The following is a 17,457-nucleotide window of genomic DNA, read 5'->3' on the forward strand; positions in this document are numbered from 1 at the left end:
TTTTTCGGGAAAAAAGGTACCCCATTTTCTTTTCTGGACCTTTGATACGTACCAAATTTTGTGACAATCAGTTTGATAGTTAGTCCATGATAGCGTAGGGAAAAAATTCTAAGTTATGAGCAAAACAAACATTCTGATTTATAATATTAGTTGAGATATTATGTAGTCGTATGGGGTCGTATAGCAGAAGATCCCGATATAATACGAACTTAGTCCAGTGTATGTAGTTCCCGCTCAATATGGAAGTGCTTTTAAAAGTAATCGGTAACAGTTATAATATATATATATATATATATATATATATATATATATATATATATATATATATATATATATTTAATTAGAATACGGATCGTTTTAATATTTTACTTGCTACATTGCATAAAATTATCATATCTGATTAACAACATAAGTAGCATATTACGTAAATGACAAGATAACAATCAATTTATTGTTTTAAGTTGTTGCTATGACATTGATTGTACATTGCGGTATTTGTTATCTCAGATCCTAAATGAGATCGCATTTTTATTCGCAGTCAAAGTTATGAGTAATTTCTTACATAAAACTTTTTTCCTTTGTAGTAAAAGTAATAAGTAATTTGTAACTCCTGTATAACATTTTTTTTTTATATAAGAGTAGCAGACAAGCATGCAGTCCACCTGATGGTAAGTGGCTACTGCCGCCCATGGACATCTGTAATCAACGCCAGATAGGATTAGATATTTTTACCTGAGGTCGGCCACAGATGCGCCGCTACCCCTGAGGACTATGCTGGAACGCCTCGGAAAAGTCTGTCTCCCTTACCACACCCTTCAAACCGGAACACAGCAGCGCCTAACACTGCTGTTATTAGGTAGAAATAGGGTTATTACTAGTAATTATTATAAAAACAAAAACCTGACTGCTTAAAAATAAATGTTACTCCCACATTTAGACGAATGCAACGACACCTTATATGTTAAATTGCGTCAAGCCGTAAACATTACCCTCCGTAATAGGGTTACAAATCAGATGTAGGTATGGATTTTCGCGGAGTTTTCCACACTTAAAGCAAGTGATAATAAATCTCTAAAACGCACCGCATTTTGAAAGATCAGTGGTTAGATTCGAAACCTCGGACCGATATTATAACGACTAGGCTATTCTGTTTACTCCTCTTAAAACGAAACATTGTACATATATCATCACATAAAGTAAATATAAAATTTTGTATCAGTATCATGATGCATTTTGAAAGATGTCGGTGGAGGGTCGCCTCGAGAGCTCCTCGAGTATCCTCGGCGCCGTCGATGACTTCACAAGAGGCCTTTTGTGTTATATATTGAGCTTCAAGTTTGCAAGGAAAGAGCAGTTTAAGATATCTTGATAAGACTTCCCTCTGGAGTATTCCAGGAGCGTTATGACTTCAAAAGTGCAATAAGAAATCTAATTTTAGGCTTGTGATGTATTGACGAGTCTGGTGCATTTTGACCGTATCTATTTTTGTTGCTATTGTCATTTTAGCATTTCATTTTGGTGTATTTTTTATAATACATATTCAACATATTAAATATTAAATGCATATTAAATGCGGCTAAATTAATTCTATATTTTTTCCGAAAGTTTAGATGTGTAGTGTTAATTATAAAAAAAACAATGTGAGCCGTCACGGGACGCCTGGCAGATGTGAAACATCGACATTATTTTGTTAAAGTAATATGCAGAAAATAACATATTGTGATAGGAACTAAATATGTCATAATGATAAAATAAAATATTACGATTTTTGCGCATGGCGACGCGTCGCCACGGCATGCGTCGCCACGCCAGAAATCGGTTTTACGTGCGGCTATAGATGTTTCACATCAAAACAAAATCTGTATGCTTAAAAATATGGCCTATGTTACTCCCACAGTTTATATGACTTCAACGACACCTTATATGTTTAAATCCGTCAAGCCGTTTTGACAAAGAACCAGACATACAAACATACACTCGAAAAATATTACTCCCCGCAGTCGGATAACAAATAACTCTTTAGACCTCTTGGGTCAAGCATTTCAAGTACCTAAATTAAACGCAATAGAATGAAGTACCAAGAAATAATAGGTGTAATTTGGGTGCCATTGTAGTATTATTGTTCAGCTGTAGGTACGTAGTCCCTTGTCATATCCATTGTTCAATCAAGGTATCCGGTTTGCGCTTACTTCTGCGGGTTTGTATTTTTTTTATACAATATAGGAGTAGCAGACGAGCATGCAGTCCACCTGATGGTAAGTGGCTACTGCCGCCCATGGACATCTGTAATCAACCCCAGATAGGATTAGATATGAAGTCGGCCACAGATGCGCCGCTACTCCTGAGGACTAAGCTGGAACGCCTCGGAAAAGTGATGTATGTCTCCCTTAACACAGCCTTTAAACCAGAACACAGCAGCGCTAAACACTGCTGATATAAGGCAGAAATAGGTGTGGCGGTGGTACCGCCGGAGTCGAACCACAAAGGGTTCTACCACCTTCAAACTTGTATACATTAGGTATATACTAGGTATAAGATACGAAGGTATCGCGCTTGGAGGACTCCAGTTGTGTTCTGTCGGAGATCCCGGAGTTCTCCAACAAGCGTTGGGGACGGCCACCGGGGGCTTTAGTGCGGTAAAAATCCCGCATAACCCGGCGTCGCTCCCACGTCGTCGAGTACCTTTTAAAAAAAATATCGTATAACGTATACGTATACGAATGAAATTGAACCATAATCAGCCCCTTATAATCAATCTACTATCATACATTCGCCCGTTAGTAATAATTAAGTATCGATTCTAATCACTTTTGCCTACCACAATTTTATTAATTTAGATAAATATTGTTTAAATTGATCATTAGCAATGGGTGGTTTACCCCGGTCTAAGGCAGAGATAACCTTCTGCATTAAACTCTGCCGCTTAATCAGGGGCCTGCGTTGCCTGGGATTTGCCAGGCACTTCTGATCCCTGATGTGATCAAAATGCATTGTGTATTAGAAATTTATAATCACTTACTTTACCAGTGGAAAGCATCGCGAGAGTACATACAAAGACGCCTGACAGATCTTTAAAAAAAATCTCAAATATGAAGTCTGCTAGTTTTGTAAGTGATCCTAATCGAAGGGAGATAAACTTTGAGACTCGTGCCAAGTAGTGGGACAACAACGACGGCTAAATCTTAATATCGCTTTCCACAATTTATTAAAATTCTAAATTTTTCTTTCTTTCTTTGCAGTTAAACAAAAACCTCCAAGGAAAGCCAGATGAAAGTGACCAGTTTATGATATCGGCGGCGTGCGCGATGGAGATGTCTCATCAAGGTGGGGCGGAGGCCGAGAGCCTCCTGCGCTCGGACCAGCGGAGCGCTACCGTGGTGCCCCATGGGATGAGGCCTGGACGTGAGTACTTTTTCATTTATGTTAAAGGGATGGGAATTTTCCAGTGAATTAGTAGAATTAGTGCGTTTTTTTCGCACCAGATGGTTTAACAGAGCGGCGCATTGGTTCCCAATTCTTAACTTTTGCAAAATAAACTTTGTGATCGAAAGAATAATAATTGCATATAAATGCATGGACTTTTATTTTACATTATCTAGTGGTAAATATCGAATTTCAATTTATTATTATGCGTCGAACGAATTTGCAATGAGGGATATAATGCCGGCGATTGCCAGGAATAGTAGACCGGAGCTCTATAACTCGAGCGTGTTTGAGCTGTATATTATAGTCTTAACTAGACATGAGGGTTTTGCAATAATTATTTCACTTGATGGTGCCTGTTGAATTACTTCACAGGAACACTGCATATCCTAGATTTAATCCAATATTCGTCTCCTACGACATCTAGAAATAGAGGTGTAGTGCTATTCAGAAGTGACACCACACGTTTATTCAATTTAACACGTTTTTCATCTCATTGACTACTTATCTAAGTCACCCGAGTACAATACTGACTTTATAAATATTATTTCGTAACTCATAACAACGATCCTATCGCAGGCAGGTGAATGTTAACACACGTATTATTTTGTGACGCATACGATAAGTATGTTCTATGTAGATAAATGAGAGTAAAAATAAACAAACTTTAGTATATAGTATTAATCATGTTTTGGAATGTACAGCACGTTCTAATTACTAACATCATAAGGCCTATTTGAAGACTTGGTAGGAATCATATGAAATTAATATAGGGCAAATTTATTATGTAACGGGTACTCACGATATGCGTTTTTTATTGCCGATATTTCGACCCAGTTGCATGGATCGTGGTCACGGCGAAACTGAGGTGGAGGGGAGAAACCGTTGACAAGTACTAGTGGTGGTGGTAGGCAAATTTACTCCATGATGTCAATTTGTTTTTTGACATGATTACTTTAGTTTAGATTAGATTAGTTTTTGATAGTACTGTGATCTATTTTAGGTAGTATTTCATGTTGATGAGGTGAACTGTATTGCTGCTTGCTTATTTAAGAATTTAAAGGTGGTAGAACCCTCTGTGGCATTCCAGCTTAGTCCTGAGGTAGTGGTACGTTTGAGGGCGACCTCAGGTTATTAATATAATCTTATCTGGGGTTGATTACCGACGTCCAGCAGTAGCCACTTACTATCAGATGGTCTGCATGCTCGTCTGCTACTCTTATATTATAAAAAAAAACTGCTTACGATAAAATTTATTACCTTATTTTAGTCTATCGACTACTTTTAATAAGTGTTCTCAAATGTCCTCAAAATTGGCAGATATTTGTCATAATGGTGGTGGAAGTGGTCATAATGATGGAGTGAGTTATCACTTGTAATGCCACATGTCGATCGTTTTACATTCCTACTGCTAGGCAAGGACCTCCTTTTAAAGTATTTTTTTTGCAATTTTCTTCCAAGAAACACTATTTATTAACACGCTTTTATTAGATGGGTTGTATGTTAGGGTGTCCCGTAATTTTTTTTTTCGATTCTCTTAACAGCAGACCCCTCAAAAGTTGCGTAATTGAGCGTAGATCAATAAAAAAATAATAAAAAAAATATAAAACTACATCTTTAGGGCTCTACCGAGCTTCAAAGTTTTGCGAAATTGACATTTTTTGCTGATATTTCGCTGTTCATTATTATTGTTCCTTAACTTAATTTTAAACATTTATTTACTTTATTTTCTATATTGGGTCAATACAAACACGACGTTTTGATTTGCTTACAATAACATATTACCAGCGACTTCGCATTTGTTAGGATTTAATCAGCAAATCCTCATATTTCCACAAGTTTTTTGTTTTGACTCGCGAGTATTTTCTTTGTGGCAAAAGCAATTTTTATACCATATTTGCTGTTTATACTATGTTAGAACCATACTGAGAACTTGATGACGGCAGCTACCAACTATATAAGGACAGCCAACTACATTTGCGTGTCATCTGGAGAGCTCTACCTAACTTTGAAGTTTAATAAATTTTACATTTTTACAGACACGCAACACACATCTATCAACCGTACAAAATTTAGTTTATAATCAATGACAATAACATAAAATAAAAAAGTATTTTCTACCCGGAAATTGTGCTTGATTTTACAACATACCTATCAATAATAAAGCCATCTCCATAAGAAGCTATATTTACACTTTAGGAGGGCTCTGTTACCAGTTATATGTTTATTTCTCTTCACGCGTCCTCATTTTATGTTAAAGAACCGACGTTTATATAACCTGAAGCTCCACACAATATTTTGGTATAAACTCTAGTAAAGGACTTTATTTATTGTCGTTTAAATATCCTAGGTTTAGTGCAACTTTAAGCTTATCTAGTCTTTATTATTCTTTGCTATACCAGTAATCGAAAGTAGTCGCTATTATCAAACAACATAGTGAAAAGCATGTTTTCTTCGCATACAAATAAAAACATTTCTTTCGACAATAGAATCGACGACAGAACTCAGATTTTTCGATTAAAATCAAGAGTAGGTCCGGCGAAATCTTATATGGTTACACATTAGGTTCAAGAGAATATTCCACATGTATTTGAAAACAATTACATAGTTCGTTGCGAATAGTAAATAGTGTTTTACTGCGGTGGCTTATAATTTGTCTGACTTGCCGAAAAATGTAGTTAATGAAGATATAAAGATGACAATTATCTATGTGAAACATATCCATTTGAATCAACTGGACGCTGTACTCTAGACCTGGATAAATGTCCCACTCGAGATGGCTACTTCTGTTAATATAACAGCAACTCATCGCTAATGCCATACTGAGATTTTACATTGACTATTTAGTATATTATACGTCGTTAAAATATACGCCCGATTTTAATTCTTATCGAGAGAAAGACTTCTTTTAACTTTGGATTTTTACTGAAAAAGCTGAGTTCTGTTATTGATTACTTTATCGAAAGAAATTCTTTTTCTGTGCATTATTTGTACATTTTCTAGGAGCCGAAGTAGAACCATATAACATTGTATATACTCTCGATTTTACACAAAAAAATGAGTTCTCTCGTGGACTCAATGGACGAAAGGAATAATTTTGTGACAACGTTTTTGTCACTACATTTTATGATGATAATGACTACATTGGAAAGTTAGTATTGCGAAGAATAATAAAAACGGGATAAAATTGAAGTGGTACTAAGCGAAGGATATTAAAATGGCAAAGAATTACCTTCTCTGCTAGATAATATTACATCGAAAAAATTGTATGTCTCGAGCGCCAGGTCAAAAAATGGCCGGTTCTTCAACATAGTTTTAACAAGGATCTTCAACTCATGTTATGGCTTAAGAGCTCTGATTTTGTTAATATGATATTTTCCCTGCCACATGCAATCTACATAAAGATATAACACGTAACAGCAGCCTCACAAAGTGTAACTACGACGAAGTTACAATATCGAGCAAAAATACCAAATCTTGGACACAAAAATAAATTTAAATATCAAGTATTTGTTATTAACTATAAGCTCTATATTGATTTTATCGTTTTATCGTCTTTTTCTATTAATTTTATTACAAAAAAAACTTCTTAAACGTGATTTTTTTTATTATTCTGGGTATCTGTTAAAATGGAAATTTATAAAACTTCAAGACTCGGTAGAGCCCTCAAGATGACATGCAATTGTATTTTTTTTACTTTATCCGTAATCTGTGTAAAATTACGCAACTTTTGATACCTCTGCTCATAGTGTAGCTCAAAAAAATTTTTTTTTCATACAAGGACGGGACACCCTATTGTATGTAGGTATGTATGTATGTACGTAACAGTAACGGAATCTTTGAACCCGATTTCTATCCACTTTGAACGTTCAGTTTAATTCAAACAAACAGCTTTTCGAAGCTTTTCGTGCAAACAAGCTTTTCGTGCAAACAAGCTTTTCGAAAACTGATAAGTGGAGCACCCCACGCTTTTTTCACAATTATACTATTTACTGTTCCTTAATTGATTCCTAGATTGAAAATTATTTTCTACTTTTTAGTTGAGTTTATCATAAAAGCGTGTTTTTTAGTTTTTTGAACTATATTTATCTTCAAAAAGATGGCAACCCTACATAGCGTTATACCGGTTCAAGTGAAGCATAAAACAGGTTTTATACAAGAACGTGAAGATACGTTACCCCACGTTACTTATTACGGAAACTATTCGAGTGTGTACTCAGATTTGGGTCAGTAACAATGATATGATCTCCCGAGAACGCCGTACCGGTTATGGAATAAAAAACCGGGCAAGAGCGAGTCGGACTTGTACACGAAGGGTTCCGTATTACCGTTGAATGGTTATATTGCTATGATTGAGCGAAAATAGCTCTGTAACTTTTGATTATATAGAAATCTGTTAGTTTTAGGAGAATATCGATGAAAATTATATTGGGTCCTCACGAAAGACACGTGGCTTTTTGCAATGGTATTACAATGTTGCACTCGTATATTGTAGTAATAAGTTTTGTGACAATTATTACGATATTACGGTTGAATATTGTTATCTATTACGGTTTAAGAGATATCACACACAGACACAGACAGCAGAGATAGTAATAGGTTTTTCGTTGGCACTTTTTTGGCACAGAACCCTAAATCTTATGAGAACCGGGTCCATGTGATCATATTAGCAAGTAACAATTGAATATGAAGTCATATTCAATAGAACACAACAGTGGGAATATAATCTCACAGGAATTTTCAGAAGTTGGGTATAATGTTACTTTGTAAAGTTACGCAATGTCAAGCGTGGTCCGAAGTTGGATGGGTGACGATTAGTGGCTTAATTTTTTGCGTGTTTTCAGTATTGTAGAGCAGGTTAAAACGTTGATTTACATATTATGTAGATGTAGAGTAACATTGAGTATTCTGATGTATATACAGAATTCCAAATCTACCAGAATAATAATAGAATAAAATACATAAAATACCTCTTTGTAGCAAGGATTTTCTATATGGTTGCTATGGAAATGAAATGGAAATTGCCAGACACAATGTCAATATTTCTAGAATTAGAGATTCTGTTTTATAAGAGTTTTATATGCCATTTGCCATTCACCATATTGATATTATAACCTCTATAACTGGTTTGTTATAAAAACGTTGAATCAAACATCGAATTGATTCACGGATTACCTCATTATGCTAAACAGTGTTATACTGTTTCCTATTTTGTATGGTTCTATCACTGTTTAAACAGTGCTGAGTGAGTCACCTACAGAAATATGAGCTGTTGTGATAGGTAATCGGATGTGCAATAACATGGTTTGGGTATACACATACCTAAAGAACAAAGATTTTTTTCCGTCCTGTTTCATTTCTTAACAATTGATGCATGGATGATTTTCATCCCCATGAATGATCTAATGCTTCAATATACCATTTTGTTAGTTGTTTGAATGTCGTTGAAACGCTGCAAAAAATTTGGAAAACCTAACCTAACATAACCTAACTCACATGTTGTATGTGAGAAATCTTAAAATAATATGAGAAAAAAATGGTCAATTTAGCAACATTAGATCTCGATCTACTATCACTTATTAGGTATGAGAATACAGTGAATACCAAATTATTTATTGAATATAATGTATTGATTACGATCTTAATTATACACTTTCTCCAACACAAAGTGATTTGTTTTCAAACTGATGTAATCTACCATTTTTTGTAGGTGTTAAAATTAGTACGTAGGTGAAATGTGTAAACAACTTTCAAAATCGAAGCTCACACCTACACTACATCAAAACAATTAACATTCCACTCCATATCGTGGTATATCAGTGCACGTGATTCGGCGCACCCTAATAATAATAGCTCGTGGGACAAAAGGTTATCTGTATCTATGTGTGCATGTAAGAGTCTTAATAATTGAATATACAATTTGATAATTTCTTAAAACATGGTTATAATGAGTATCATATGAAAGGATGACAATGTAAATGAACATAGGGGAAAACACGTTGAAACGTTTTGTGTAGTACCTATATACTGCGTGCGTGGAATTTCGTTTATTCCCTGAATATGGTGGATTCATCGCCGTGTGTCTTGGTATTTTTTTTAAAGAAGTAAATGAGTTTTCTCTCCATCTGATGGACTGGTCTCAGCTGCCGATGGACGACTGCAACCAACTATACATAGAGCAGAGGTTCTAATCTCAAGCCGATCAGATGACAAAGTCACTCAGGACAAAGATGGTTGCCTTAAATGTAAGCCAGGCGGCATCCATATTCTTCCACCGAAACGTAATAAATGCATTACACCAGATACAGGTGGTAATCTTCGAACCTCTTCGAACGGTATCGGACTGTACTCTTAGTCTCTTACCATGAGTTTTCAAAACATCCCACAATTTTACGTTACGTTTACTCAATCCATTATTCTGTTCCGTTTGCTTAGAAGACTGAGTAAACGTAACAATAAGTAAGTGCTCAAGTCTTTTTGTCTACCTCACGTTCGCAAAAAAGACACAAAAAACAAAAAGCGCCATTTGTCAATTTAGATATTTAATGTTACGTTACTGACACTATATAGTCTGATTCATAATTAGGTGTCCAAAATGTAAACAAAGAAATGTCACTGTCAAAATTAACAAGAAACACAAACTTTAACAAACTCAACAAAAAACGAATATTTAACAAATATACACAATTTAACAAAAACATTATGTAAACGAGAAAACATTAGAGTTTGATCACAATCACGAAAATGAATAATATCAGTTACGAAACTTAAAAATGACAGCACAAGAAATGTCTTGGATTCCGATTGTGTTACCATTATCACATTTTAATTTTCTACCATAATTTTGTTTTTTATTATTATTACTGTATGGAACGAAATTGAGGTGATATAAATATTAGAAAATGTGAATTAATCTTAATTTATTTAGATTATTATTTTATTATTGTTGTATTACTTAAATATCGACAAAAATAAAAACTACCATTTCTAACGTATTTTCTTGATAGGTCAACACCTTTGTTTACATTTTGGACACCTAATTATGAATCAGAGTATAGTTCTGATACAATCCGCTAGGGGCGCTGATTGGAAATTGTATGGGCAATACGTAAACAAATACCAAAACAGTCATATTTGTCAAAACGTACTGGAGTACCTACTGGTTCTACCATTGTTCAAAGTTACATTACATTTATTTGATTCACAAATGCGAATAAACTCCTATACAATGTATAGTATCCAGTATGAAGAATAGAGGAGTCAGATTAATTGCAAGCACAATGCCCACCCAGGAAGTCGATTCACAGCGTCCTCAGCCCTTGAATAGCGGTGCCGTTATAAATAGAACGTTGTATGTACTCGTATGTATATGTGGCGGTTTGTCTGTAGTAGTCAGGTATTTCATCAATTTAGAAATCTGATACTTTGGGGTGTTAAATTTACTTGTTTGTCATTGGGACATTAGAGGAGACCGGGGATAGTTGCCTATATGTAGGTAGGTATTATTTTGGTCAGTTTTAGCGCACCCAATTGCTTTCGAAAATTTAAAGTTGCATCACCTTATGCTTAAATGGCGTCCTATCACTAGGAACGGGCTTCCTAATAATGAACCCACTGCTTCTTCTCCATAACGAAACACCTTGTGAAGTGGTGGTAGTTGTATTGACATTCAAATATGTATATACGTGTTCTGTAAAGAACCTATTTTGAATAAAAAAAAATGATTTGATTTGTACAGAACTAATGCTCTTTATGCCATAATTTCAATGCTGCCCAAGTGTTGCTTTTTAACTCTATTTTTTACACGATACAACTAATTTTATCGACAAGTATTGTAGATTTTATAAATTCTAGGTCCTATTGATCATTGCGATTAATTAATTTATTAATCATTGTGATAATCAATCAATGCGATTATTAAATAAACTTATCTTAGTTCTTAATACCAGTTAAACAAAGACAATCGCTTTTCTAGGAAAGCTATTAAAAATCTAGTGATTTCATTCTATTGATATTGAAAATAGCTGATTACTATCAACCTCATTCCCGTAACCTCTTGGCGACGCTGTATCTGTTTATCGCGCTCAGTATCAGAGCGTTTTCACATTATCCGATCCGATATCGGTATCGGACGCCGATACGATATCGGGGTAAGTAAAATGTATGAAACATGTACCTGCCTTTCACATTGTCCGTTCCGATATCGGATATCGGAGCCGACAGCGATATGCTGGCGACACCATCGGACGCCCGTGAGCCGTCGGGCGATAATGTTTGTATGTGTGCTCTACGTGTATCTAAATTGTCTCTGTGTGCGTAGAGCCCGATGCGCGGCGGCCATTCGAAAATGTGTGTCTTGTTTCTTGATACTGTTTGTGAGATGAATTAGCAAATAATTGAATGTGGATTCACTCATACGAAAGTAATTAAAAAACTTTCTAGGTGCATGTTGTAGCTTGCTAAAAAGAGTGTAAAATGCTCCCTCTGAATATCTAGCTTCCACAATAGGATGTATCCAATACTGTCTGTGAACAGATCTTTTTTTGCGTCTCAAATATAAGAGATACAGCAAATAAAGTTTTCTACTATAGTCTGCCATGATGACCTGTCCGCACTAAGCTATCGAGCAAATGGCCGTATCGGAACGATTTTGTCGGAAATATGTGAAAATAGCACATGGTGTCGGCTATCGGATGTCGGCTATCGTCGTCCGACACCGATATCGGATCGGATAATCTGAAAACGCTCTCCGTGTTGCTTCCGATTTCAATCCGATAATCGTATTCAATGTCAGATTTGCACAGCTAATGCAAATGTATTCCTTACTCTGTGTTTGCGACAAACATCTATTGTAATGCTGATATCGTACAATGAATTACAATAAGTATTTGTTAAAGAATATTTTTGAAGACAAGCTTATTCAAACAAAATGACGTACTGTATGATCGGAATTCATATGAAAAACATTGTACTTTGATATCGTATTTATATTATAGTAGGTATTTGTTAAAGTATATTTGCAAGACACACATTTATTGAAACTTACGTGCCATACTTATTCGAAATTAATATAAAAATTGAACATGAATTCTGTTCTATCTAAAGCAGCAGATGCTGCTTCGCTTAAAATTATTATTTTAAAAGTAGCAGTTGAACTGCTATTTTTAAAAATAAATTGTTTTTATAAATACATACGTAATCATATTTATCTAGCGAAAATTATTAACATAAAAGTTTACTCGTTATTGTTACGAATTGGTTATAGTGGAAATTATTCAGTTGCATCTTAGAGGCACAGTTCCAATATGTTCTACGGTTTTGTTCTATTAATAGAATAAATTTACATTTACAAACATAATTGTAGAATAATAATGGTCTAATTGAATAAACTTACGTAAGAGGGAGAAGTTAGATCGTAAATTTGCAACAACTTTGTAACCTCCCGGGTTAATTTGTTGAGGAACAGATAATCGTAGAAATTATGCAGTATCTGGGACGCATCCAATATTACATTTTGTTTTAATAGAACAAAATTACATAGGCAAAAAATGGAACGAACTTTCGTAAGAGGTTTCAACTACCTAAAAACCGCAGTGTTAAGCGCTGCTGTGTTTTGGTTTGAAAGGTGTGGTAAGGGAGACATACTTTTCCGAGGCGTTCCAGCTTAGTCTTCAGGGGTAATGGCGAATCTGTGGCCGACCTCAGGTAGGAAAATCTAATCCTATCTGGGGTTGATCACAGATGTCTATGGACGGAAGTAGCCACTTACGATCAGGTGGACTGCATGCTCGTCTGCTACTCTTATATTATAAAAAAAACTTAGGTTGTAAAGGAGATGTTTCATTTTCGGCCATCTCATGTACACTATATCTAAAAAACACGAATAATTTGTATAATTGAAGAAAAGTACACATATGTTTTGATAACGTAAAGTATTCCTGTTTAAAAATATTTAAAATAAGCATTCCTCATTGAAATATTAAATATGGCGGAATACTGTCAATGTCAAGTTTTCAAAACTGTCAATGTCGGTCAGGGAACCTACGTGTACCCCACACATAGGTTACTATACTCTTTGGATGTCGGTAATTCTGTATTTCTCTGTTTTTATCGTAAAGTTATTGTTACTTTAGTACTTTACAACCTGGCTTTTGTTTTGGGTATCCCGTCATTATTCCTGAATTTAATTAATTATTTATAATAATTATAACAAAACCTGCTTTTAAAATAGTATCTGGTTGTGGTAGTCGGATGTGAGTGACATGACAAATTAAAAAAGAAGAAGTTGTCAATTTGATATGTGTAAAAGTGGATATATACATATTATATAATAGTGCAATCCAATGTAAATGTTGAATAAATATGTACTGATGAGAAGATTCCATTTTAATCCTGTATATGTTTCTGCTCTGTGCTGCTTACGATTTTGGACTGATTCTACCTTACTTGTTTACCCAGCTTACGTTTTATGGACTCTTGTGATTTTCGTGCGATCGCTGTGGATTGTGTTGACAAGGATTCAATATCATCAGGTAAAATATACATCAGTTAGTTGTATTAGTCGTGAAATAATCGTTAATAATTTTAAACTAGAGAAGCTAATCTTTTTACATTTCTCTTTTTTTAGATAACTACAATAGCAAGACATTCTTGGGATGGCAAAATAATCAGTTATTATTGCAACTGCGTCGCTGTGCAACGAACCGTACTCGTAGGTAGCTGCGCTCACATTATGACCATTGTTTGATGTTTGGGCTGAGCTCGTCACAGGATATTACAGAACCTGCTACATGATTGGATGAAAATATTAATAAAGGAAGATATTGAAAATGAATAAATAACGTATCTACGTGAAGAATAAATAAAATATTATCTAGATGTGTACTGAAAGTTGTTTTATTTACACACTTAAATTTTAACTAAAATAAATTGTTATTGAAGTACTTATTTTGCTATGTTTGTTTTAAGTCAAGATTTATTAAAGTAAATATAATTAATGTTTATCAAATATAGGTATTGTTTCTCAATACATACAATACAATATTTATAGATCTACGCCCATTCGCGTAAAAATATATTAAAAAGTATGTAATGTATATAATAAGTTAAAATAGAATGACAGATGACATTATTACGGTAATCACTACAGCCATGATGTTTTTCCACTGTTGTGTTGCAAGTTTAAGTGTAAATTATTGTTTTTAAACAATAAAACGAACATGATTTGAAGAAACTGAACGCCTACGAATTGTTCTTTGCATGTTTTCTTAGTTTTTAGTATAGTGTACAAAAGGTGGCCGGGAGCCCATACATTTTGAAACATCTCCTTTGCAACGAGTATATAACCAGGTCTAAATACTAATCTATTATAACAAGACTTACAATTACGAAAGTGTTTAAGCGTTTCGTCAGTTGGTTTCAAAATTCATTTACTGTCAATTTATTATGTAGTGTTGTATTACTGAGATTTATTCTTAGTTGCCAGTACCGGTGATGTAATGTCACAGGCCTGTGATAGTAAATACACAAGATTCTGAGCGTATGATATACTGAGAAATGTAAACAAGAGTGTTTACGACTGCATAATAATTAGGGATGGCGATTCTTTCCGAAAAAGATCGATTCTTGAATCGATCTTTTTCGGAATGAAATTTAATAAATCGATTCACAAAAAATCAAGGATTAGTCAAAAATCGGTCTTCGATCTTTTCAGCTAGAAAGGTCGAAGATAGCGAAACAATATCATCAGGACCAAACAAACACTGAAATACGTATCCGTCAGCAAAAATGTCCATCACATTCAACAAACTTCGAAAACATCAACTTTCGCTTTTCTATGATGAGAGATCGATTCACTGAATCGATCCTTTACTGGAGATTGATTAAAATAATCGGTCATTTTGTCCCAAAAGTTCTATTTTTATGAATAGATCTCAGATCGCCATCCCTAATAATAATATTACGCTGCATGAGTCACGTGACAGTGTTGGTTAACTGAGATTGACGCGAATCTGTCGCATCATGTTCAATTATTTGTCTGCTAATGAGTTGGTAAAAGAAATACGGACTAGAAAGCATGGTAGAACTATGTGGTATTTATTTATTTGAAAGCATGGTATAACTATGTGGTATGACGTATTACATTTGTATGTCTTTTACGTCACAGAAGTAATTTACCGCTCATGCTCTGGTTTGAGGTATGGTAGAAGGTCATTCAAGCCTTGGATTCAAACTTTTTAGTCTACCTTAGAAAATCAGAATTTACAAACGACATTCCAAAGAAACGAATAACAATCATGGATTGATGTTGTTTCATGAAACTTATTTAACTAAGCTAAACTTAGTTTACTTAACCGTGTTGTCGTAAAAGTGTCACAGAAGTAGCCAAACCTAGTTTACTAAATATTTTGGCTTGTGTATTTGTTACTAATCTTGTAAGCGCCAGTGATTTATTGCGCAATACATTAGCAAAAAATGTACCCACTTATTATGTCATACATTTGCAAATTTCATTAAATTCTCATTATTTATACTAAACTATGACGTCACGTAGTTTATAAGTGCTAATTGTCACGCCATGTCACACTTAATATACCCCTCTCTCCTCCTTTAATGACCCTAACTTTTATATGGGAATTATTTTCTTTACTCTAATTGACTTTATATGTATTTTACCAACTGTACTTTAAATAGCAAAAATCCCGGTTCGTATTCCCATTAACTGCTAAAAAATGCATGACCTTCTCACTTATCTTAGTTTATGATCCCTAATTGTAATGTCATGATATTTCATAAGCTGTTATATGACATATTGTGTGTCATATAACAAGCGCTTGTGTCTGGAACCCACACCAAGCCAAATACATTCTCCTTTTGGAAAAAGTGCAAAAAGCGTTCCTTAGATTTCTTTACAAACGAGAATACGGTTATTACCCGTATCTGTACCCAACTAAATTCCTCTTGGGTCACTTAGGGTTTAATTCTTTAGAGGTCCGTAGAAACCTCAACCAAATTGAAATTATGTGCAAGATTTTACATAATGCTGTTGAGGCGCAGGAACTTCACAATCAGCTTTGCCGAATATTTGTCCCAGACAATTATCAACGAAGCCGAAAGCACAAGTTATTTGTGGTTCCGCCTTCCCGCACTGTGTCGCGCGCTAAATCACCTGTTCCGCGCACACTTGCGACATTGAACGCGCTCATGGATCATTATCCGAACTGTGATGTGCTTGCTGATGACTGGAAGCTGATTATGTCTGTATGCTTGGAGTTCTGTGAGTTGTCATTATGTTAGATCTGTCTAGTTAGTGTAAGTGGCCTCGGCCGTTCTAATTAGATCAATAAAATAAATAAATAAATAAATATTTAATGGCACTTTTATATTTTACTAGCTGACCCGGCAAACGTTGTTGCCATTTAAATAAAAAAATGTTAAGGCTGAACAATCCTTATCACTTAGGGGTATGAAAAATAGATAGTAGCCGATTCTCAGAATATGCATATAAAATTTGGTGAAAATCGGTAAAGCCGTTTCGGAGGAGTAACTAACATTGTGACACGAGAATTTTATATATAAGATTTCCTTCGCTTATTATTTTCGCTCCTCGACTCATTTTATAAGTATTTCTCCATCTGTACTTCATAGAGCACAAATTCCCGGTTGCTGGAATCCTGTGAGCGCCATTGAGTGCACTTGCCGCGGGCCAGTGAAAACTGTGCCAACTTGTTGAAATCGATTTTCTTCGCCGTTTTATCTTTTATGGAGCTTTTGGCACATGCAATTGCTCGGAATTAATTGGCGAATCTAATTGAAAAGGGTTGCAGTTTTTGATTAATCTATGTATCCGTTTTTTTTTCTGATTTTTATTAAAAAATAAGGCCATGATTTTGGCTCCTTATGCATGAACATCTGTAATGAACCCCTGTAATGACATGAAAATGTAATGAGATAAGCGTCTTACCTGCACTCGACACAGATGCTTTGCTACCCCCGAGGGCTAAGTTGGAAGTTGGAACGGATAAGCATGTCTCT

At 34.9% G+C, this 17,457-nt stretch overlaps 1 protein-coding gene across 1 annotated transcript in view; it reads left to right on the forward strand.

The window, feature by feature from the left end:
* The window catches only part of Ent2 (Equilibrative nucleoside transporter 2), a 58,839-nt gene that overhangs the window by 4,737 nt on the left and 36,645 nt on the right, over positions 1–17,457 (forward strand). The window contains exon 2 of the mRNA XM_073078355.1: positions 3,240–3,402. Coding sequence (XP_072934456.1) covers positions 3,285–3,402 — 118 coding nt within the window. The 5' untranslated portion in view covers positions 3,240–3,284. The remainder of the gene's footprint in view (positions 1–3,239; positions 3,403–17,457) is intronic.

The sequence above is a fragment of the Epargyreus clarus genome, unplaced genomic scaffold (genome assembly GCF_041222505.1).
Source record: "Epargyreus clarus isolate Ecla_fem2 unplaced genomic scaffold, WU_Ecla_fem_2.2 ptg000002l, whole genome shotgun sequence".
NCBI lineage: Eukaryota > Metazoa > Arthropoda > Insecta > Lepidoptera > Hesperiidae > Epargyreus > Epargyreus clarus.